Source organism: Caenorhabditis briggsae, assembly GCF_000004555.2.
Source record: "Caenorhabditis briggsae complete genome, chrX, whole genome shotgun sequence".
Taxonomy (NCBI): Eukaryota; Metazoa; Nematoda; class Chromadorea; order Rhabditida; family Rhabditidae; genus Caenorhabditis; species Caenorhabditis briggsae.
Window position 1 is genome coordinate 12,797,057 of NC_013491.2, and position 23,233 is coordinate 12,820,289.

A 23,233-nucleotide genomic window follows, 5' to 3' on the forward strand; every position below is an offset into this window, starting at 1 on the left:
GATTTTGCGTATTTTATGCTGTAGAGTTTGTAAGATTTAATCCGCGATGTTGATGAGAAATTCGCTGATCACGTTAAGTTTCAAACAGCCGGAAACTGGTGTTTTCCATTTTCTTGTATCCACGATGCAGTTTGGCATTACATTTTTGACCTGAAAAGTTGAAACCTAGGGATTAAATTTATTCAAAATGGCACATAAACCGCTTTCAAACTCTTATAAATGTGTGGATGTTGAAAATAAGTGAACTTCTTGAGAGAATCACGTTCCTGGAAATATGGATATTCAAAAATTTTAAAAATTTTCAAACTGACTGATATCTCTTCGAGGCTTTCAGTGTTGAATGGAAAGAAAAAAAGATTGATCGATTTGACGTCTTCCGGAATATTCTGCAAGAGGTTGTTGTACGTCAGCATATCGTAGTCTTCTCGCATGAGCTGATGTGAGAGTCTGGAAAAAAATTATTAGTAAAAAAACTAGAACTTTGAAAAAAGGATACATACGCCAAAGTGATCTCATCAAGGTTCCAATAACTCATTTCAACGATCAATACTTTCAGAGCCTCACTTTCGACGCGATCAACAATAGAGAACTTCTTCATGTTTGGAATATATTGTAATGCTGAAAATAATTTTGCAATACTTAAAAAATATTTCATTAAGCAACAAACTCTCGAGATATTTCCCGTAAAGCTCGTCGTTGTTCATTGTACGATTTCTCAAAGCATCCACAACGTATGGACGATAATTCTTGCCAATGGTCATATGAGTTACATTATTTCACTTTTCCATTTCTAAGCCAACATCCGAAAAATTGATCTCTGGCATTCTCAAACGTCTGTATGATTTGTGAAAAGTGATTATCATATTTTCACAATGCGATTGGAGATCAGTGATAGTTTTATGGAAACTATTATCTCTGAAAAAATAGTTTTTATGATAATATAATTGTTTTGATAAAAACAGCTCGAGAACTCACATTTGTTGTATATTAATAACAAGGTGGAGATGTCAAAGTTTTAGACTTTCGTCCAGAATCATGTTCAACAAACTGGTACCATAAGTGTGATTTTGAATTGACAAGGTGAGAGACATCTTCTGTTGGTTTGCTTTCAGAAGAGAAATCTGAACAAAAAGCTAGAATAATGTCTTAAGGTGGGGGAGAGAGGGACGTTCAAGTTTAACTCCAAAAAAACGTTTTTTTTCTGTCTACCTCCTTTTAAATCTGTCTACCCTCTTTCTCACCATTAATGCATCTTCTCTATCCTCTTGGTCTTCGGAAATCATGACATCTTCCAAGTGCATATGCTCAATGTTTTCCAGCTTTTTGTTTTGGTAATGTTTTTCTACTGAAAATGATACTTTCCCAACTAAAAACTGGGATAAACTTTCACTCACACTCATCGATAGAATCCTGTTCAAGTAACAACGACACAAGTTGAAGATTACTGATTTTACCCCCAGAAAGACACTTTTTAATGACACATGACGGCAGGGGGCAGTTTCTAAAATTTGAAATTTATTGCAAAAAAGTTTTCTCGTGGAAAACAATAATTTGAAAAATATATATATTCAGAAATGTTTGACAATTTTCTATTGTTCCTTCTCAATCTGAACTAACCGGCATGAGAATTTTTTTGTAATGAAACTCTACTTTCGTACCTTGATAATATCTTTGTTAATCAATGGTAGGAACACTTCTTGGACACCCGCTGTCTCCACCGAGCAATGCTTGTGAACACTTTCCAAACGAAGCTCTTCCAAATTTTTGAAATTGTTATCTCGAAAATGTGCTAAAACATAAAATTAATAAAACAAACATGAAAAAAAACACACACACCATCAGTGAAATCGCTGACATTTACGGAGATAATATATAATTTTTTCAAGTTTGTGCATTTATTGAGAAATGCACAGTGTCCTTCGTCCATAGTTGAATTCTACAAACAAATTATTTCGAAAATCAAACTCATTCGTTTCTTACCGGATAGTACTGTTTTACGTGGCCTAGGTGAGTGTAGTTCGACTCAATGACCACAAATGGAACGTATTGAGCAACATGGAGCGGTATGTCCACACCGTTCCGATATGATTTCGCGTTGCTGTCAAGATAGATGTACCACCTCCAATGCGCTCTTTTCTCAATTCTCACACCGAAATTTTCCTGTTTCACCGCTCTCATAACTTTGGTCCGTCAGAATTTTTTAAAAGACTTTGTAATGAAAAATGTTTGGTGTAGATCAAATATATACAGAAAAAAATTGAAGCGGTTTGGAACACTTGCTCTTGAGATGTGCTCACTGAAGCATAAAAGGTAGGGTTCAGGAGTTCGGCTATAACTCGGCTCAAAATGATCCAAATTCGATCAAATTTGAGAGAATGTGTGTCTTAAACTGCTTTACAACATACATACAAAACTTAGTATTTTGGAAACAAAAATTTTTTGGCTTTGTTCGATTATAGCGGGACAATGGCGGATGGGTGGTACAATGGGGAATGAGTGGTCCAGTGGCCTAATGGGTGGTACAATGGCCTAATGGGTAGTACAAGGGCCGAATGGGTGGTACAATGGCCGAATAAGTGGTACAATAGGAGAATGAGCGGTACAATGAAAAAGCGGTACTTTTATGAAATTTTTGAAATAACATTTTTGAAATAACGTCAAATTACTGTATGAGATTAAGAGTTCGACTAAAATGAGTGGGATAATAATTTTTCAAATTTGCAAAAAGGAAAAAATGTGTGAAGATTCATTATTAATTCATTATTGTATTCGATTTGAAATTTCAGACGTTTCCACGGCGGCGATCACGCATTCCGTTCGAGCGGTTGCGGGTATTCCCACCTACCGTTCCTCAAGTTTGGCTTCCTCTACGGGAGTTGCGTGGAGGTGGAGTTGAAGAGTTAATAGATTGTCGTTTTCTTGTTGAAGATCTCCGCGGAGAATTTGTTGTTGTTCCTCTTGGGCTTCCTCCTCTTGAAATTCCACCTCTAGAAATTCTTCCCATTGAACTACCTCCTCCTGCACTTCCTCCTCTAGAACTTCCTCTTCTGGATCCTCTTCCTGTTGGACCTCCTCCTCTTGAATTAATTCCTCTTCCATTATTTGTCCCTTCGATACGTTGTCTACTGGCTGAAAAGAAGTCATCGCTATCCGAAGAGCTTTCACCATTTTCAGGGAGGGAAGCAGTTGCATATCAACACTGTCATCATCGAATTCCTCATCTTCATCAGGCTAAAAAAAGGACTTGCTGCGTTTTAGCTGAGATAGACCGCTTACAGGGACAAACACAAGACGACGTCCAAACGGGTTATTAGTTGAAAACCCAGAACTCTTGATCTCATGCAGTAATTCGAAACGTTATTTCAAAGATTTCATAAAAGACTGTAAAATCTTCTAAAAGAGACTCATTCGGCTATTGGACCACTCATTCTCCCATTGTATTAGGTTGTTCAATAAATAGTGGTCACTTTTCTTCAAGTAGTTTTTCCTTCAAGGAAAACAAGAATCATTGAGAAATTATTTCGCCATTGGAGTTCATAACTTCTTGCCAGCGCAACGGAAGTTGGGCAATTCCGTTCGCGTAAAACTCTGGCGACTTAGAGGCAAAACAGTGTTCCAAAAATTTCTTGACATCCTTCCGATCATGGACTTTCTCACCAGCAAGACGATTCTGGAGAAATCGGATATGGTAGTAATTAGCTAGTGCCAGGTCGGCCGTGTACGATGAGCAATGCAAAACTTCGATTCCTAGAAGATGGAGTTGTAACGGCTCTTCGAATATTTGTGTGGTTTTTCGTTGCCATGCAAAAATTTCAACACTGAGCCTCTCTAGAGGTGAGAGCGATGTGCATAAATACCACTTTCTATTTGAAAGCAGTAGAGCCAAAGTTGATGACATAGGAATCCGGAAGCAGCTTGCGGTATTTTACTTCAGCACTGTCTAACCGAATCGGAAAAATCTGATTTTTTCTTGAATGTTGCCTTTTGAGACCGATTCCACCGTTTCCTTTGCAGAGAGCCATAGGTGCTTACTGGCATTGTTAACATACAGTACCCGTTCATCATCTCCAATGATTGTTTTGTTGACCCAGTCCGTCGTCGGTTTCCTGGAGAGGAGAGAAACGGACAGGTCTCATCGGACCTTTTTCTAAAAATTGGTCAAAATGTGGGGAACGATTTTATCGACTCTCCGAGCTCTTCCCGTTTGAGGAACATGATCTGTTACGGTGCTATTAGGATGTTGGGCTGTCAAAGATAATGCACGCAAAGTAGCACAGAGCTTTTCCTCCAGTATCATTAAAATATTTTCATTTTTATTAAGGCTAGGCCTTTTGGGTATTGGTTTATGATCCAGATCATAATTTTCTTATACGAATCTTTTGAACCAAATTTCAATCGTGGTTCGAGAGATGAGGTCTACGTCTAACATTTTGCACTTTGCTCGCTAATGGTCGTTGTTCGAGAGACCTTGGAGACATATGATCAAAGAAACACTTTTGAGTATGTGTCCGTTATCGAGAAAATCCTCGGCCGTTAGACAGTCCATTTGGAATTTTTAAATGTCTATTAAACATGCAATGTGTGACGTCTATAAATATAAAAACAGAATTGAAAAAAAAACCCAAAATTGGATAAGCAACGGTAGAGCGAAGTGAAAGTGACCACTATTTATTGAACAACCTAATACCACTCATTTTTTCATTGTACCACTCATTCTCCTATTGTACCATTTATTCGGTTATTGTACCACCCATCCGCCATTGTCCCGCTATAATCGAACAGAGCCAATTTTTTTTCCTAATACATAGCTTCTCTTCGGTACATCAAAATGAAAAAAAAATGAAACATTTTCGTTCCCAAAATACAAAATTTGTATGTGTATTATAAAGCAGTTTAAGACACATATTCTCTCAAAATTTGAAGACCTTTGGATTATTTTGAGCCGAGTTATAGCCGAACTCCTGAACCCTACCTTTTATGCTTCAGTGAGCACATCTCAAGAGCAAGTGCTCCAAACCGCTTCAAAATTTTTTTCTATATATATTTGATCTACACCAAACATTTTTTAACACAAAGCCAATCTTTTTAAAAATTATGACAGAAATTTTTTCTTCGGAGTCTTCGTCATGTCTGTGAAGATTCAGAAGACATAAAAATTGATTGAGTTTTAGAAAATTTATACAACGTTTTGTTGAAAACCCAGCTACATTTAACAAAAAAGTTTTCAATGATTGGATAAGTTTGAGCAAAGTTATGAACAAAAGTATAGAGTGACACTCACTAACGTTCGCCAGTCCCAGTCACAATATCCATTGTCACAAACCACAAAATATTAGGCTCAGGTATTTAGCTATGTTTTTGAAACCAACGTCCCCTCGATATGAAATCGAATATAGAAATGTGAAATCATCTGAAATTGTGATCTTTATCCTTCGAGTATTGTTAACTTTATATTTCGTTAAAGTGTCTGGTCAGCACACTATACTTACCGGAAGCTGCATCTAACATCAACACCAACTTCCACAGCGTGACCTTCTAAATCACCTTGTTGGCTATGGAAAACGTTATCTAGCTTAGAACTTTTCCAGAATTTTAACTAAATTTACACATAAACTAGCTAAACCACAAAGGATACATTTTTGATTGAATTAAGATTTATTTACAACGATAGCCGAATTCATTCACTTCGATAAAGCTTACATAATTTGTGCCTAACTCAACAATGAAGCGACAAATAAATTTCAATTGATTCTAAAAAAATAGCAATTTCAATCTACCATCGATATATATATCGAAAATTGGGGTTCTAGTCTCAAAAATACGAAAAATTATCACAAAGCTGATTGATTTGGAGAAATCGTTTGAGAATAGGCAGTGGCGGGCTAAGGAGGTGATTTATCTAACAGAAATTTTGAAAAAAGCATTAAGATGTTGGCTCTGAAAGTATTAAATTCTTCATTTTCAAAATTTTCAGAAAACGCTGAAATGTGTATTAAAACAGTGTTCTCGCAACAATTGACAAGCAGCATTTCAATTGTGTTCTACCACTGATTGTAAAAGAGCAAACTGGCCGATTTCTGGACTAAAAAGTGTTGGTTTTTTTGACGCCGATAATAAAACAGTGTCATTGTTCGAATTTGATAAAATGCTAGATAAGTTTTTTTTGAAAACCTGTGAAATTTATAAAACAATTGTTATCGAGTAGAACCAAAACGTATATCTAAAATTCAATTTGAAGAAGTATGTTAACCACACAACATGGGATAACTTAAGTGTACATAAGAGGAGACCATGTTAAAAATAAATGACTGGTTGTCCAATTTATAGGTAGACCTCCATCCAACGGTAAGGGTTATAGTGCCTTCCAAACCAACGAACTACGCCCTATGCTGTCTGCGTACCTGATACCTGTTCTCTTTTTAGAAACTTGACAATCTTTTTCAATATAACCAAGAAATTGTTTAAAAAATAGGAGAAGTAACTTTCAGATAATGAGATGCAAATTTTATTCACCACGGGATCGATTTTTTCTGAGTTCATGAAAACAAACAAATAATTGAATTTATTCACTTCTTGACTTCTTGCCCTCCTCGTTGTCCATTGTTCGTGTTTGATGCGGTGGTGTCCATCGCTTGTTGTTGAGAGAATGCAGCAGCTGTAGCGGCTCTATTTTCCAGACGTTGCAATCGCTCAATAGCTCTTTGAAGGTAGGTTCCCGAATGTAAATTCGTCGAAGATGAATAAGTCTGCGCGTATAATGCCTTCCTCTTTTTTGACTCGAGCAAGCTCTCATTCTCAGTCAGTTGGTCTGGATCAAGGAGATGCGAGAGATTCTTGTGTTGGATAATGTATTCCTGGTACTCTTGCCGACAGGTTCTTGCAAAATCTTTAGCAAACTTTATCTCGGCGGAATACTTATTGATCTGAAAGAAAAACATGATAATTGAAATTGATTATTTCATACAAACCTCGCCAAGGCAAGCTCTCATTTCTGGATCGATGATGTGATCCGGAATTGGACCCGTTTCAATTTCCGGAGGGAAATCCATATTGAAGAGAGCAAGTGGGAATGGCATTTTGTTTACCTGAAATTACGAAAGATGCGATTAGGAGCTGAAGATTGAGCGAAAAGAAACAAAAGCGAATTCCAAAAATAAAAAGAAGAAGAAGTTCAATTCCAGATTGGAAACAGACGAACGTGAGCAAGCGAGTGCAACCATGGATACCCGTCCTCAACAAGGGCACAATGTCGCTTTGTTCTGGTCGTCTGGCTCTAGCGCTCGCTTCTGAATGTGAATGTCACTTGATTTGATCGTTCAAAAGAGCAAAAAAAAAACTACTGCGGTGGGGAGCTTAGGTCTTCTAATCATGATATTCTCTAAGAGCACGTGCTGAAAATCAAAACTGCAGCTGAATGAAACAGAAAAAAACATTGTGTCAGAGATCAAAGCATTAAGAATTCAGAAAAACAAAGACTCGCATATATGCTGAAACGGAAGTCAAAAGACGATGACTCGAAGAGCTTTTTTTTTTCAAAAACAACAAATGGAAGAAAACTGACGACTAAGCATAGAGATCGTCTGAAACTCCTCCTCCGTTTCTAAAGAATAAAACTCCGAAAAAGCGTATAATTTGAATTGTTTATTGCATTTCAATAATAAACAGTTTCAGTTGTTTACAGTTCAATATGATTTCGCAATAATTGGAAAAAAAACTAGAGTTTACAGAAACCAAATATTAGGCTGAAATCTCTTCAAATAGTGAACAAATTTCTTTTCTAAGACCTTTTCAAATCATATGGGATTTTTGTTGTTATGAATAACCAAACTAATACTTTCATCCTTACAAACGATCAACAAAAATGTAAATGTCAGTGCTTCCTAATGCCAGAAGATTGCTTCCAGATTGGAACTGATCTATGGGGTCAATCAGTGAAATTGACAAAAACTACATGATATTAAAGTTTAGAGAAAAATACGAAAACTCCAAACCCAAAGAGAGGGAAGGTAGCGTTCAAAATACCTCTCCTCTTGCAACAAAACGTGATAAGATGTTGCCAGTCGGGTAAAAGAAACTACGTCACATCGGGTGGTTTCAGTAATCGGCAAATAGGAACATGCGATAAATTTGTAAACAAGAAAGCGCGAGAGCCTTGATGTTCATTGTTTCCTCTTAGAATTAAAAATAAAACAGAAGTCGATTCATTTACTCATAGCTCCAAAGCATACGAATTTTGTTTTCAAGAGATTCAGCTGTGTTTTGGAACTGAACTCGAGATCGTGTTTTGTTTCGATTATGACGCAGAAAAATGAAAATTCATGGGCAAAGTTTCTAGAAGTTCAAAAAAACAAACACCCGTTTGAAACGTTCGTCGCGCTGTTTTCGAAACAAAAACTATATTGTGTCATTAAACAAAACGCAGGCGCATCAGCAGCAACAGCAGAGGGAGAAGCAAAGTGTCATGTCGGAGGTGATGAGGACAGATGGCCGGCAGAAACAATGATCTTCTCGTTGGGAAAAAAGACTCAAAGAAAGAACGACAACAGGCAGCCGACTCAACGTCTTCTACCTAATTGCCAGATACGATCTTTGTGTTTGAACTAACGTTTGGGAGCGAGATTTATATACGAAACGATGTCGGTGATTTTTTGAACGGAATTCGGGCGGAGCCGACGTTACTAGAATTGACTAAGTGTTTTTGGTCTGGCATAATATGTTTACAACCAAAACGTTTTAAGGTCAAAATTCGGCAGACTAGAGTTTTAAGGTAGCGGATGAGACAAAAAAGGCAACGAAAACGGCGAATACGCAAACAAGATGATTGATAGATTTGTTCGGACAGACTGAATGCTCTAGCCGGATGTCAACTGAGAATTGATGAGAAAAGAAGATTTTCGTTTTTCACGTATGAAGTCTAAATGTATAGTTATTATAGAAAGTGTTGGTTTAGAAGACTTGGAAGCTAAAAGTGAGGAAAAAAAAGATATCCAATTAAATATTTATGACTGGAGAGAGAATGTTGGTTTCAGTTTTCCCAGGAGCTTGAAGCTATCGTCATAGAATTTTTCATTCGCATTCTAAAGCTGTAAGAATTCAAAATTATAACCACACGGAAGTCATTTTTTCTATGTTTTTTTCTGGGGAATAAGTAATCAGCGGGATCTGCTGGAACATTAAAAATGTTATTCTTGTCCGTGTTCCTCAGACAATACACCTTGTGCTTTTTATGCTGAATATCCAATTACGTCTGTAATTGTCTGCAATTTTGCATTAAAAAAATCGACAGATGCCTAACTCTTTGCCATATTCATAATTGTCATAAAACACTAATTTTTTCTTTTCAACTTGTTGAACATTGTTCATTGAAAATGTTATCTGAAGAGACCAAGAAACAAATTAGTATTGTTTAGAACAACGAAGACCAAAAAACTGATAAACAAAGATTATGTGAGAATTATCTAGAAAGATACGAAAGTAGTTACAAATCCGCCTAAATATGCACCCATCGGATTATTAAAAATTTTTGGGATTATGTTGAACTTTGATTCCAAGTGTTCTAATCTCTTATGCAACTCCATCTTTTGATATTAAAAGTCTAAAAGCAGCAGTTACAAAATTAAAAACCCTGATTTCCGAATCCGGAGGAAGATTTGAGAAATATGAAAAATTGAGATCAATCAAAAAGAGCTAGTTGCACTAAATTATTATTCAATTCAATTGACTATACAGATTCGAAAGAATCACAGTTTAAGAAAAAATCAAAATCCGAATGATGGAAAACAAAACTTGTACCGTAATCTCTCAAAAAAGCACAAATGATCTATTTAAACTATCCTATCTCTAATCCGATTGGTTTCGCAACATGATTGTTAGGGTACCAAAAGTATTTCCAATATTCATATTTATTTGCACTGATCAGTTTAATGGCCAAACTGTAGGATTTGGGATGGTTTATCGGTTTATTTTTCACTGCGTGTTCACCCTTCTATAAGGATATATGAAAACCAGTCCAGAATGTTTTATAAACCAAAACATTGAGCCCGATAATGTTTGAACTATGTATTGGTTTGTAGTGTTTTAGGATAAAACAGGGACAAGTTTTTGTAGCCTTAACAAGTGAATTGGAATCGTATAATGGAATGATTTTGAAATGTATTTCATAATCCTTTTCGAAAAAAAATTATTTAAAAACTACTCCAAACCAAACAAGAGAGATTTGCGAAAAAAAACTGAACCCGATGTTTAAAGATCAATGAATAACTTAGAAAGGGCAGATTTGAAGCACTAACCGGTTTCTTATCAACTTTTTGATCGAATGTTTTTATCGGTTTCTTTTTTGGAATAAACTCGTCATGTTTCTTTTTCAGACACTGTGGAGACTTAGGTAAACATTCGTAAAATAGACGATCTCACAATTCGCTCCATACATAAATATCAAATACCCTTACACCGTTGTTGTGTTCCTTTTTCTTGAATCTCAGCAAGTTCCCAATTCAAAATTGGCTAGAACAGAATTCATCTCAAACCAAACCGTCCTCTCTTCCGTCTGCAGAGCTAAACCTGATCTTTGCAATTCTATGAACTGATTTGTGATGTTATTTAATGAGATTCAAAACAATTACTAGCTTCCAAGGTCAATTTAGAACATTCGATATTCCATTAGGTTATTTCACGAAAACAAAACGGTTACAACGGTTAAAAACAAGTGAGATCAAAAATGGTACAACAAAGAATCCCTATGAGTTAAAAAATAGCGTCATGATTCGAGTAATCCACTGAATTTTTGAATTTTTTCTCAGATGATGGCTTGAAGTCGTACAGCACTAAAAAGTTTTCTTTCAGGTTTTGAAATAATGTTATCCAGACATAAATACTTTTGTAAAATATTCATTTTTCAAACAATTTCTCAAACGATTTCAAACAGCGTTATTAAAACATTTTTTCAAAGTCCCAAAATGGAACAAAAAAGACATACCGTGAGCCTCTAATAGAATGACCCTTTTATTTAGAAGTTTGAGCACTTTTATTTTGTTTCCTGTGTAAGGTACTGAAAAATGGTCAACTGTCTAACTGTTTATCATAATATCACAAATATTTTGTCAGTTGACTACGTTATGATATCTTTTACGGGAAATGAAATACATTTGCTTAACGTTGACTGTGTAGGGGAGAGTAGAGTGTTTACGGTATTTGAAATCAAAGACGAAGATGATATATCAAAGGTTATCCGCAAAAATCTCGTAAAAAAAATCGCAAATCATGATCTCAGACATAACAAACTACAATTAAGAATGTCTGGCGTTCTAGTTCAATTCAAAGGTTGTCTATTGTTTTAGGCTGGATGTCGTTGACTGTATTGTTCAGAACGAAAAATACCCAAACCAAAAATGAATTTCTTCCCAGATAAAACTGTTGGAACTGACATATTTCCAGGTTACGGTAGATACGAGACTGATTACCACGACTACTTGATTTACGACTCTTATTTTTCAAACTGAAACAATAGAAAAACGCTGATTCATGTCTGCGAATCATACTTTCTACGTTTTGCACTTTTTAATGGCTAGACACGATATTTTGAGAAAAACGAACTAGTCTCGAAGTTTTTATAAACTTCAGACAGATGCAATCAAGAACCCTTAGGGGTCGTGATGTTTTGAACTCATGATATTCATTAGAAACGTCTTCTGCAGATGTGTATCAATTCAAAAAATTTGGAATAGCAGGACAACAGAGTGGAACATTTTTTTCTTTCTCTGAAATTGTGTCTTCCTTAAACCCGTGACAGTGAAATCGATATTTCTTTAATTGCTTTACAACCGACCTCTACCCAATTTTCAACCTGTCCCAGTCCTGCACTTTTCGTCTTCTTATAATTTTGGAGAAGGCAAATAAATTATATCCTTGTGACACATCTCGTCGCGACGGCCCCTCGTGTTTCTTCGTGTCAGACTATCACTATGGATACGAAATGGGTTTTTTGGGATTCCCGAATCTAACAAGCATATACAATTGTTGCTTGCGGATCCAACATCGTTTTCTGAGTGCTTTTCAGTTTGTATTGATTTTAGTTTTGTCTCGATATATAGAGGATACCGACTTCAAGATAAGATCGTAGACAGGTGAATCATGGAAAGGAATAGGATTGTGAGGCTAGGAACGGGTGGCTTCATGCCACTTCGAAGAATCCAGTTCAATGAGAGAACACACCGCAATCCGGAAAGAATCACAAATGCAATCGTGAGAGGAGCACCACGTGGATTTCGGCACATTAGTTTTGAAGCGGACTTTCCACATTTGGATGCGATTCGACAGGGACTCATAATAGCGGCCAGACACGGATATCCTCGTCGGTACTTCTTCCTTCGGATGACTGTGACATTTCACAAAGTAAGTATTAAGAGAAAATATGTAAACACAAGTACCGGGAAAAAATAATCGTTTGACGTTTTAGGTAAAGACTTTGAAGTCCTAAAAAAGTGTGAGTCCAGAATTCTCAGCATTTAGAAGTGTACTGAACAAAATCAGAATTTCAGTCTTGTGAATCACAATTTCTCTGTACAAATCCAAAAAAGAAAGAAAAGTGGATTTGAAGTTCCAGAACTCTCATTTTAACTCTATCATTGGTACCTTTGGCTCTTTCGAGTACATATCTCATCCCGATAGGATTCTTCAAAAATTTTATCAATTGAAAAAGTTATTTATTTCCTCAGTATAATCTGAGATGTTGGAACATGAACAAAACATAACATATAACTAGGCAGATGGCTGTGAATATAGTTGTTTCCAAATTGTTCTCCATAGTTGGTTTGATATCATCCGAAATATTCAATTGATTTCAGCTCCATGAGAACGAAGAAGATAATCGAACGGAATTCGTCCTGAAATTCGAAAATGCTCTCCGTATTCTAAGAGTAAGACAAGTAAACTTGCTGATTTCCCGTGTCCCAATGCGTCTTCCTGAAACTAACCTCAGTTGTCGATTCGACAGAAATCATGAACTTCTGGCAAGACTTATCTGGCCTTTAATGTGTCATTATTGTTACCAACGGAGTGCTCATGCAATTGGACTATCGAACTGGAGTGTACTAGGACTGTTTCACATCATGAGCTTGCGAATGATTGTTCCACACGCCTACATTCAAGAAAGATTCTCGAGAAGAGTTTTCCTAGCGTGCTTAGAGCTCAATATTGCGTATATCAAAAGATCTGACTTCTCTTCTCGCTGATTAGTAAAGGTGGGAATTTTTTTCAAAGTTGCTTTGTAGGAAATTGTACTTTTCCAGGCTCGCTCAATTTTGCTCACCTTATCAACTACTTACTTAACTATATTGAATTATATTGAAGAACAGAACTTGTTTTGTTTTGATTAGTCGTATTTGACCAATCTTAAACATTTAGTTTCGTTTTGAAACCTCGAAAATTGAAAAATAACAAACAATCTCTCAAAAGTCTAGACGGAGTATAAAATGTAGGGTTAGTTTCTGCTTCAATAATGCCAGTGACACTGTATTCTCGCTCAATTTTATTTTTTTCAATGTTTCGTGTCATTCTTGTTAGTACTGTGAATATTCTTAAGTTTGAATAAAGCATTCCCACAATTTTAAAACTTCAAAAGACCTAAAAGTGAACCGAATGATTTTTTGAATGAAATACGACACTTGTGAATAGGGAGTAACTCTGGATTTCTTAAAAAATAATTATAAAAATTTTCAATTTGTCTGAAAATTTTAGAATACCCTGAACAGAACATGATTTTTGTCATTGACAATGTCATTATCAAACTATACTCTGGAAAAATGGGTATGGTTTAAAAATGCGTAAAAAATGCTAAAGTTAACATTAATGAGAGTTATGCCAATTTGAGGTCACTGATCTTGCTTTTTGAATTCATACGAAACTTGTCAATTACCAGAACCATAAGCTTTGTTCAGTGTACAGTGCAATATTTGAAAAATCGAAAAATTGAAGTTTTCTGAACTTCAAAGTAGACTATTATTCAAAGAAAAAAGTGAAGCATAATTTTCCGTTTCTGTAAGTCTTCAAAGACTGCTTTTGATTTGTCTTCTCGATGATGCATCAATGATACTTGTCTTCAACGGCAAATAATTCGGAGGGTACAATAATTCGGGGGTACAAAGGGGTACAACGTGATTTAGGGGTACAAAACCAACAATTCGGGGGTACAAACTAAGCCTTTTTCCAGGTATTTTGTACCCCCGAATTGAAGATTTTGTACCCCTTTGTACCCCCGAATTGTTGTACCCTCCGAATTATATGCCGTCTTCAACAGTTCAATTTTGTTTCTGCGAAGTGTTCCCAACTTTCCATCCATTTGATCTCTGGTATTTCTTATTCTCATAAACCAATTCTTACATTCTCTCTTATCCCAGCTTCTCACCCACCAAAACAATTCCCAGGAGGGTAATGACGTTTCTGATATCCACACTCTAGGTGATTGAATATTCATAGGTTTGCCCTCTCATTTTTCCTTTTCTTCTCTCCCCCACCAGACTCCGCCTTTCCTTGCGCATTCAATTTTGATGAATAATTCAGTATCTAGTTCCTTATTTTCTTCACTTCTTTCGTAAATTTGTTAATTATCCATTTGCAGTCTAGGTGAGTGTCTTTTCATGTTTCTCTAAACGCTTCTCAAATTTCGTTTTGAATCGTTTTAAATCTTCCACGAGTGTTTCTCCGTTCGGCACGACAACCACATTTCCTGTGGTCCCTTCTCTCACCCTTTCGCTCCACCCCAAACCCTTCAACTTCCGGATGAGAGAATCCGTTGAAAAGTGCTTACGAATCGATTGAATGCGGTGGTTCCTTACTAAAGGAGGTCCCTATGCTGTGCTTTTCGCCGTCCAGTTTTTTTTGGCTAGTTTTTTTTCTTTCCTTCATGGTCGCACTGGGAGGGGCCTTCTACGCAAAGTTGTGCACATGAAGAGTGGCTTCGTCCTTCGTCGACTTCTTTTTTTCCCAGCCATTGCCTACTACTTCTTCTTCGCCTACTCCTCGCCTTCTACTTTAGCTGGTGCGGGAGCAGAGAGTGTCTCTATCTTTTCTTTTTCTCCATTGGATGTGTATATGGCGTTTAGAAGTAGAAGCATTCGTAAGACGTACTGACCGCCTTGGAAGAAAGAAGAATGGGACAGAGCTCCAGATTACACGTCTTCTTTTTCCTCGTCTTCTTCAATTCCACCCCATCTTCTGCCTTTTGTTCTTTCCAACAGAATTTCTTTCAATTCCAATCCTGACTGACTCCTCCCATTTTCACATTCACAACTTCTTCAGCTCTGTTCATTCTTATTAGTTCAGAACACCTTCTTTTGATCTCTTGATGTTCTTATTAATCTTACTAACCCGTTAGCTGGATCTTTCCTAATCCTTTTAGTTGCAGCATGGAGAACGTCCGCGCGTATGGCGCTGGACTAGCAGGTGCCAACTTTGACAAAAACACGTTCTTCAAAAAACCAACAGTGCTATTCCGTTGTGCAGCGTTGGTAAGTCAACTGAATTATTGAGAGAAAAACTATATTTTTTACTAGATTCTGGAGTTAATTAAGGATTATGGGCATTTTTTGCATCTACAGTAGTACATTGTAGGAAAAAAGAGCCATCTAACTTCATGTTCTGATATATTTTTGTAAATATTCCGGTGGCATCTAAAATGAGACTATATAAAAATAACACAAATATTTCTATTGTCTTTATTTCATTGCTTTTTGTCTTCCAGGTATTCGGGCTCATACTTTGGTATTCAGTGTCAAAAGGTGGTTGGCACAAACCGAGCGAAGGCATTCATCCGGTATATATCACATTACTCAAATGACGAATTCTGAGAACTATTTTTTTCCGTAACAGGTGTGCCTCTACGGACGAAGCTCGTCAACATGCTCGTTTGCCACCGCGGTCGGCTTTTTCGCTGTGTGTGGAGCCGCAGGATTGATTGTGCTCGACGCGAAAATGGACCAAATTAGCTCAATTCCCACTAGGCGACGAGCGGTTCTAGCGGATTTAGTCGTATCAGGTACCGTATACCTTTGGGACACCACAGACCACGTTGCACATTTCAGCTATTTTCACTGGAATCTTTCTTATCGGTTTCTTCACTTTCTGGTCCAAATTATCTTCCTTCGAGACCGACGAAGACGACGAAAATCCAATAAAGACTAACAACGCGAAATTCGGAATTCTCAGTGCTCTTCTCTCCTTTTTGGCATGGGTGTGTGTATGGGGAAAGAACTCTGACAGGGGGTGAAGCGAAAAAGAAGAAAAAAAGAGTTATCTTTTGTCAAAATCTAGAATCGAAAGTCAGGACCTAGAAAAAATCTTAATAGTTCCGTATTGGGAGGTTTTCCTTTGAAATTTGATATAAATGAAATGAAAACAAGAAGAAACATTTGATATTTTGTGGATTTGGTAACAAGAATACTCTGAAAATAGTGAAATGTTTCAGGGAGGAGCCGCTTTCTTTGCGTGGCGCCGTTACGAAGAAGGAAACCAGGCTACCCATGAGCCAAACTACGACGAACAGTTCGGTCAAGTTTCTAGTGATGTTCAAGAAGGATATGGATACGGAGGAGACTCTTCAGGTTAAAATGAATCTTTTTCAGCATCCTAAAATTATTGATTTTTAGGAATTGGCCACGTCGGAGCTGCACCAGCACAACAGTCGTCCTACCAATCTGGAGCACCACCACAGACCATGCAACAGCCACCAGCCAACCCGTACACTCAATCCGAGGGATATGGTTATTAAATAGCTCGCCTTTTCTTTTCAAAGATTGTCATTTAATACCAAATTTGGACCTAAATACTTGTAGATTTTTTTCTCCCATTTTTTGCTTTAATTTAAGTTAGACAGGAAACAATGCAGTCGTCGACGCAATAATATTTATTTGGTTTAATTTTGACTTTTTCTTTTTTTGACTAATTTTCATGGAAAACTTGAGATTTCGCAACACTCGAGATTTCTCTTTAGATTCACCTTTTCAAGGAATAAATTTCTTCATCGTCGTTTTATTTCCGTTTTTGTTTTGTTTGTCAAATGAAAGTGACCAAGATATGATGATATCAAAGTATCATGAGGTTATTTGACACAATAGGTTGGAGAAAGAAGAAAAATGAAAGGGATACTGAATGATTGAATTAAGTTACGCCCCAAAGAAGACGAAGAGAGAAAGACAACATCAATGTTTACGATGCCAATTTCTGATTTAAATTGGACGAAAGTTCAATACTCTATCATCCTTCTCAATTCTCTTCACTAGTTCACAGAAACATGCAATCGTCCGCTTCGATTCTTCTGGTTCTTGCCACAATCTCTTGCTGCAATGCTCTGCTCTTTGGCCTCATCGGAACAGAGCAGGTAATCCTCTATTGTACTTCAGACATGTTTTATATCTTTTTATTCCAGTCTGTGGCAGTCACGGGAAAGCTGACATGCAATGGAGAGCCAGCGGCACATGTTCGTGTGAAATTGTATGAGAAAGAAGCCAGTGAGACAAATCCGAAATTTCAGATTATGAGAAACAAAACAAATTTTCAGCACTCGATGTGTTGTTGGGCGAGGGAACTACGGATGAGAATGGAGAATTCTCGTTGCAAGGACACAAGGTTGAAGTCAGCACTATCGATCCGAAATTGAACATCTATCACAAGTGCAACTACAAAGGAGTATGTTTCGGAGAGGAGAAGTTCCAATCATCCATGAAACATGTTTCAGATCTGCTACCAGAAATCTTCGCTCACTATCCCAGATAACTTTATTACCGAAGGAGAGGTTCCACAAAAAACATTCAACGTCGGAATCATCAATCTTGCCAACAAGTTCAGTGGTGACTCAACCGATTGTCTCAACTAATTTTCTTTGAACGACATTTTGTTTTTTTTAATCTGACATCACTTTTCCACTTTTCTCAAGTTATCCATATTGAAAAATGAATCATTCTTCTCTATTTCAAACAGTTTCATAAAAAATCACAAACAGATTTTATTTGGATAAGCGGAAGTGTTGAAATGTTTCAGAAAATCATCATAGTTCGCTGAATAAGATCATTTTTCAGTGATCGTCTCTTTTCGAAAGTTTTCTATAAAATCAACTTTCACTTTGTAAGTAGTCGTCGCTTTTTGTTCTTCTCAGGTGCTGTAAATCTTGGTGTCGTTGATTCGACAGTGTCAGGTGAAAATAGAAACAATGATGAAGACTTTTCTCTCTTTCGTCTTTCTTTGTTCTCCCTCTCGCGTTATCTATCTGACCATTGGATTCTTAGGTTGTACAGTGACACTATTCTCTGTGATTGATTCAGTATACAAAGTTTCTGGTTTCAATTCTTTGAATCTAAACTTAGCTTCCCGGTGCCTACTTGTTACCCCAACTTTTCTTCACCGTTCCATTTTTGTCATTTTCCAATTTTTAGATGCCTAGCTCTACTATATTGATCCTTTTCGTTTTGGTCTCCTCATGTCTTTCGATCTCCATCGAAATCGGAAATCTCCAATCGGTTGCCGTCAACGGAACACTATTGTGCAACGACAAACCAGCCAACAACATCAAAGTGAAGTTGTACGAAGAGGAAGCCAGTGAGTTGGGAGAGAAAGGGGATCCAGACGAAACCACAGAAAGATTTATGAGTGTTTTGTCATTTAGTTCTTGACGTTCTTCTTGACGAGAGATTCACCAGCGAAAGCGGCACCTTTGAGATGTCGGGATCCAAGTCTGAAGTGACGACGATCGATCCAAAGTTGAACATCTACCACAAATGCAACTATGACGGGGTGAATGTTGGGGAAATGTTGTGGAAAGTTGGAAAAGGGGCAGGGAAATTTTCGAAAACTAGTTTAAGTTTTTATTTGGAAAAGTTCTTACAAAATCTCGTTTTTTTGAAGTTCCAAAATGATGAGCTACGAATGAAATACCATATAACAATGTTTAATGTACTTTCAAAATTACTGATTTTCTTAAGTTTGGTTGTCAAAATAATAATTTTTACGGAAATTCTGGAAATTTTTCAGGGACCCTGAATCTTAAAAATTCGTGATTAAAAACTTTACAAGAGAACCTCAACACCTCACAAACCCAGATTTTGATGAAAATTTTCGGATAGGTAGAGGATAGCCTATCTAGACATCTATGAAAATTTTAAAATCCGCACGCCAGTTTCAGCCGAGTTATATCAGTTTCAGCACCAAAAATTGCCGTTTCCGTGCAAAAGCATCGTTTTCAAAGACGATTTTCTCAAATCCTGGGTTGTTTCAGAGCATGATACTTGTTGTGTTTTACTCTAATTTTGATGAAATTTGATATTCCAAACCTTTTCTCATAAAATTTTTTTTTTTCAATTTTGCCTATTGTTAATTTACCCTGAAATTGTCATCAAAATCTGGGTTTGTGAGGTGCTGAGGTTCCCTTTTTAAAAGAAAATCGTTGCAGTGATTCACGCTTTATTATCCTAGAATTAGTCCCAAATTACCGGGAAAAAATTACTCTAACATGAGGTATACTTGAACTTTATTATCTCGATTCCTGTGAAAATTATCAAAAAAACGATAAACTGACAAAATGCTTAGTGTTTACGGTGAATGAAACACTGCTGCTCAATTTAGCAATTTTTGCAGTTCTTGGTCCTTAGTTACGAACCTAATTCAAATAAGTTAAATTTTCAGCAAGTATTTTTGTGTTGGTATTGTTTTGAAATTTCAGACGTTAGGAATCACGAAATCGTGTATGTTCTGATAGAAGCCCACCATTTCTCTACATTATGAGCGCAATTATTTTGATACCCATGAGAAATGTTAAAAATTTGTCAACTGATGAATTATTCGCCATAATATGCTCAATATTTTATCAGTTGACAGGTTTTTGAAGTTATTATAGGAACCGAGATAATTGATCTTGAAGTGCACGAATAGGACCAGATTTTGTCAATAGCATTTACGGAAACACAATTTTCAAAGTTAAAAACTTCCATCCAAATATTAGCAACGGATTATTTTTGAGTTCTAACTTTCAAAACTACACTTCTTTTCACACCAAACTCAAACATTTTTTAGATCTGTGTTCGCAAAATCTCCATTATGATTCCACCTGAGTATGTGACCAACGGAGAGAAACCAGCTCGTGTCTATAACATTGGAGAAATCAATTTGGCTTCCAAATTCAGTGGTCAATCCACTGATTGCTTCAACTGATCAGCTCGATGAGATTTTTTGCCAGTTTATTCATGTTCATTGTGTATTCCCTTTCATCTCTGTCATATGTACAACAAAAGTAATAAATCTTTTAGTCTGACAGGCCTAGTCATTCTGATCGTTAAGTCCTAAAAAAGTACATTGTTTTCAGGGAGAGTTTTATGTACTTTTATTACACTTTAACATCAAAGCTGGGCAAAAAAAAAGAGTGAAGAAGAGGAAAAATATACTTAGTGTTCTCTCACATGTTAGGCGGTTTTTTCCTCGAGAAAATTGCGTGGTGTCCGTTTTTTTAATAGTTAGTGCAAAGTTTTTTTTTTTCTGTTACAGTAGCAATTTGAAAATAGTTCCGGGATTTTCAAAAACTGAGAATTGAAAAAGAGCAGCTTTCTTCCCAAAAAAGCATATGGAAAAATAAATTTCTAATTTCTTTGAAAAAATCCATTTGTACAGCTGTTGTTGCTCTTGATGAAAAATAACTCATACCGGAATTCAAAATAATCGTGATATTTCGTTCGTTCCTCTCCTAATACATCTTATCACCAATTACTATCATTACTCAACTCTACTCATTAGTCAACTCCAGAACACAATTACTTGTATTTCTGTCTCTCCCACCAATCTACTCATCTATCTATTGAACAGAAAAGCAAACATTGCGATGTAGAGAGAAAAAAAAAACAAAAATATTTACTGGATCGTCACATCGAGGTCAGATAAGATACTTGAAATGTTATTTTTCCCTGACGTTTTTTTTCAGTAATGTTTGTGTGTTTGTGGGAGTGTCTGCGTAAAAAAGGTCATGTTGAAAAAAATTATACAGTTTTTTTGGTTTTAAATTAGTTCCGTCTCTAATGCTCCAGTCCAATCCATGTTGGCATGTTATGACTGTTGTAAAAAGCCATCAATATTTGATAAAGGCACTTTCTGGCCAAACAAGGACAGGAGAAGAAACATGATTGAGTGAGGAATACATAAAAAGTCTGATCATAGCGTGGTTTTCAAAAAAAAGCAGGCAAACGCGAATCATGTGGTTTTTTAAATAAAAAGTAAACTGTTTTTGCTAATGTACTTGAGGTCTGAACCAGTGGTTGCTTGTCAGAACACCGCGATAGTTTGTTCGAGAAGTTCTATGATTACTGAAAACGCAGTTTTTTTTCGAAATGATCTAAATGATTACATAAAATCACAAGTTTCCGAATATATTTTTCGATTTATATATTTTCGGAACGATTTGTGAATTACATCATTCTTAGTGCATCGAGATTAATCTCCTACAGCTAACATCTGTCACACAGTCCATCATAGTTTTCCCAAGACAGTCCAGGTCAACCGTCTGCAAATACACGTTGTGTTATCGCGATGGTCCCTTCCAACCTTTGCCCTCCCATCTTCTTCACCCATTGTATTGCACATTCCTATTGATTAGTTCTGTGGGAGAATCCAAAAAAAAGTCTCTTGGGTTTTTTCTGAGACATCCTGATTTGTTTTCTTGTGACCCATTTTCAATATTCGACTGTTTTTTTTTCGAGTCTTCTATACTTTAAAAGATGTTCAATTGATCAGACTTTCGAACAAGTAAGAGAAAAAGTGAAATCAAAATCTCCCCCTAAAGCAGTGAAAATAATGAAAATGAAATTGAAGGCCATTTATGTACTTGCAACCAAAACTTGTAGAAATGATCGACTTCCTTTTTTCTCTGCACTAAAAAAGCACTTTTCTCCTGTCTACTGGTACTACCACTTCCCGATCATTTTGAAACCGGCTCCTTTAGGTTGATAACAATTATTTTCGAAAGATTTCACAAGACGACAGCAGAACACAACCTTCAGTTTTAAAATTATTTTCCCTCCCCTTCCGTGCTCTTGTCACAATATAAAGTCATCTCTCTGCGCTTCCTAATTTCTCTCGTTCGTTCTCAAATCTCTCAGCTATCCCGACTCACGGCAAGATGGATATAACCCGGTGTGTGTCCCGTACGTGAGGCCCTGTCTCTTCTCTATCGCTCTCTAAATTTTTTCGTGTGAGTGTGTCAGTCAATCCGACGCACCCTACGCGCGGTGAGCGTATTTGTGAGTTGTTTGAGGGAGGGAGAGAGAGAAAGAAACGCCAAATGAGCGGAGTCGGCCGTCTCTGCCGATTGCCTCGCGCGCTCATACGCGACCAAACGAAGAATCCAGCCCTCGTTCTCCGTCACTGCCGCTACCCGTCACGTGTTGTGCAGTCGCGACATCACATTTGACGCCACATCGCACAACCGCTTGCCAGACACGCTCTCTTCAACATGCACACTATCTCGTCCGCATTTCTCGTTCCAGATTATTTTCCAAAGCCCGCTTGTTGTTTTTACTCGTTTCGCTACAGATTCTTTTTTGGAAGTCGATTTTTAACATTGATAATTTTTTTCAGGTCAAAAATGATCATGTATCACATATTCTACATGGATAGGGGGCAGACAATGTTGTTTAAATTAAATGTAAGTATTTGAAAAATTGTCATCAAGTGAAAAAACGACTAGAATAATCAGAAAAATATTGGCTATTGTTTTTGAAGATTTTCAAACTGCACAGGAGTCAAGAAAACTTTTCAAAGACTAAGGAAGACATTAGAAAAAAAGAAGCCAGAAACAAAAAAAAATCTAAAAATATACTTTACAGGCAGAAACGACAACATTCCATGAGCTGTTAGACATGGTCGCAAAAGAAGTATCTCATAGGATAACAGATTTGGTGAGGTGTGCTGAAAATGCGCTCTAATCAAACTTTCATATTTTTAATACAATTCAATTTAAATAGAAATCTTTTCAGATTATCCTGGATGAGAATGGAGTGGCACCTGACGGTGCAAAGAACCTGGCCTCCTACAGTACCATCGGCTGCTCTACAAACCCGGTCTACCTGTTTTTGAAGAGCGGAACAGACCGAGAGAACCATAACTGCAGCGATGTGACGTACATCTTTCAGATGATTGACGATGCTGTTGAGCAGGTAACCAATAAAAATCCCTGCAGTTCGTTTATTGATAATTTTTTGCAGTCTCA

At 36.8% G+C, this 23,233-nt stretch overlaps 7 protein-coding genes across 7 annotated transcripts in view; 4 read left to right on the plus strand and 3 right to left on the minus strand.

Annotated features, from left to right (window-relative positions):
- Positions 1 to 36: 36 nt before the first annotated feature.
- CBG27790 lies at positions 37 to 761 on the minus strand (the record flags this gene model as incomplete). The annotated part of the gene is made up of 5 exons (XM_045239943.1): positions 37 to 150; positions 201 to 266; positions 312 to 447; positions 501 to 618; positions 668 to 761. 5 exons carry the CDS (start codon positions 759 to 761, stop codon positions 37 to 39), a joined length of 528 nt encoding a protein of 175 aa, XP_045099120.1.
- A 372-nt stretch (positions 762 to 1,133) lies between these two features.
- CBG27791 lies at positions 1,134 to 5,501 on the minus strand (the record flags this gene model as incomplete). Its single annotated transcript, XM_045239944.1, has 5 exons — positions 1,134 to 1,145; positions 1,242 to 1,345; positions 1,395 to 1,501; positions 2,846 to 3,231; positions 5,490 to 5,501. The coding sequence occupies 5 exons, from the start codon at positions 5,499 to 5,501 to the stop codon at positions 1,134 to 1,136; spliced, it is 621 nt and encodes a 206-aa protein (XP_045099121.1).
- Positions 5,502 to 6,566: 1,065 nt separating this feature from the next.
- On the minus strand, positions 6,567 to 7,076 carry CBG27792 (the record flags this gene model as incomplete). Its single annotated transcript, XM_045239945.1, has 2 exons — positions 6,567 to 6,923; positions 6,969 to 7,076. 2 exons carry the CDS (start codon positions 7,074 to 7,076, stop codon positions 6,567 to 6,569), a joined length of 465 nt encoding a protein of 154 aa, XP_045099122.1.
- A 5,053-nt stretch (positions 7,077 to 12,129) lies between these two features.
- Positions 12,130 to 13,229, plus strand: CBG27793 (the record flags this gene model as incomplete). The annotated part of the gene is made up of 2 exons (XM_045239946.1): positions 12,130 to 12,390; positions 12,843 to 13,229. The coding sequence occupies 2 exons, from the start codon at positions 12,130 to 12,132 to the stop codon at positions 13,227 to 13,229; spliced, it is 648 nt and encodes a 215-aa protein (XP_045099123.1).
- Positions 13,230 to 15,401: 2,172 nt separating this feature from the next.
- Cbr-sng-1 lies at positions 15,402 to 16,762 on the plus strand (the record flags this gene model as incomplete). The annotated part of the gene is made up of 6 exons (XM_002644976.1): positions 15,402 to 15,503; positions 15,737 to 15,808; positions 15,865 to 16,030; positions 16,077 to 16,225; positions 16,460 to 16,595; positions 16,641 to 16,762. 6 exons carry the CDS (start codon positions 15,402 to 15,404, stop codon positions 16,760 to 16,762), a joined length of 747 nt encoding a protein of 248 aa, XP_002645022.1.
- Positions 16,763 to 17,284: 522 nt separating this feature from the next.
- Positions 17,285 to 20,193, plus strand: Cbr-ttr-30 (the record flags this gene model as incomplete). Its single annotated transcript, XM_002644977.1, is given in 8 exon segments — positions 17,285 to 17,371; positions 17,420 to 17,501; positions 17,552 to 17,699; position 17,729; positions 17,732 to 17,806; positions 18,423 to 18,585; positions 18,653 to 18,780; positions 20,056 to 20,193. Coding segments are annotated over 8 exon segments (822 nt in total).
- Positions 20,194 to 22,609: 2,416 nt separating this feature from the next.
- Cbr-atg-11 overlaps positions 22,610 to 23,233 on the plus strand; it is a gene marked incomplete at both ends in the record, with an annotated part of 5,826 nt that continues 5,202 nt past the window's right edge. Inside the window, 3 exons of the mRNA XM_045239947.1 lie at positions 22,610 to 22,669; positions 22,851 to 22,940; positions 23,001 to 23,180. Of these exons, the coding sequence (XP_045094434.1) occupies positions 22,610 to 22,669; positions 22,851 to 22,940; positions 23,001 to 23,180 (330 nt within the window). The remainder of the gene's footprint in view (positions 22,670 to 22,850; positions 22,941 to 23,000; positions 23,181 to 23,233) is intronic.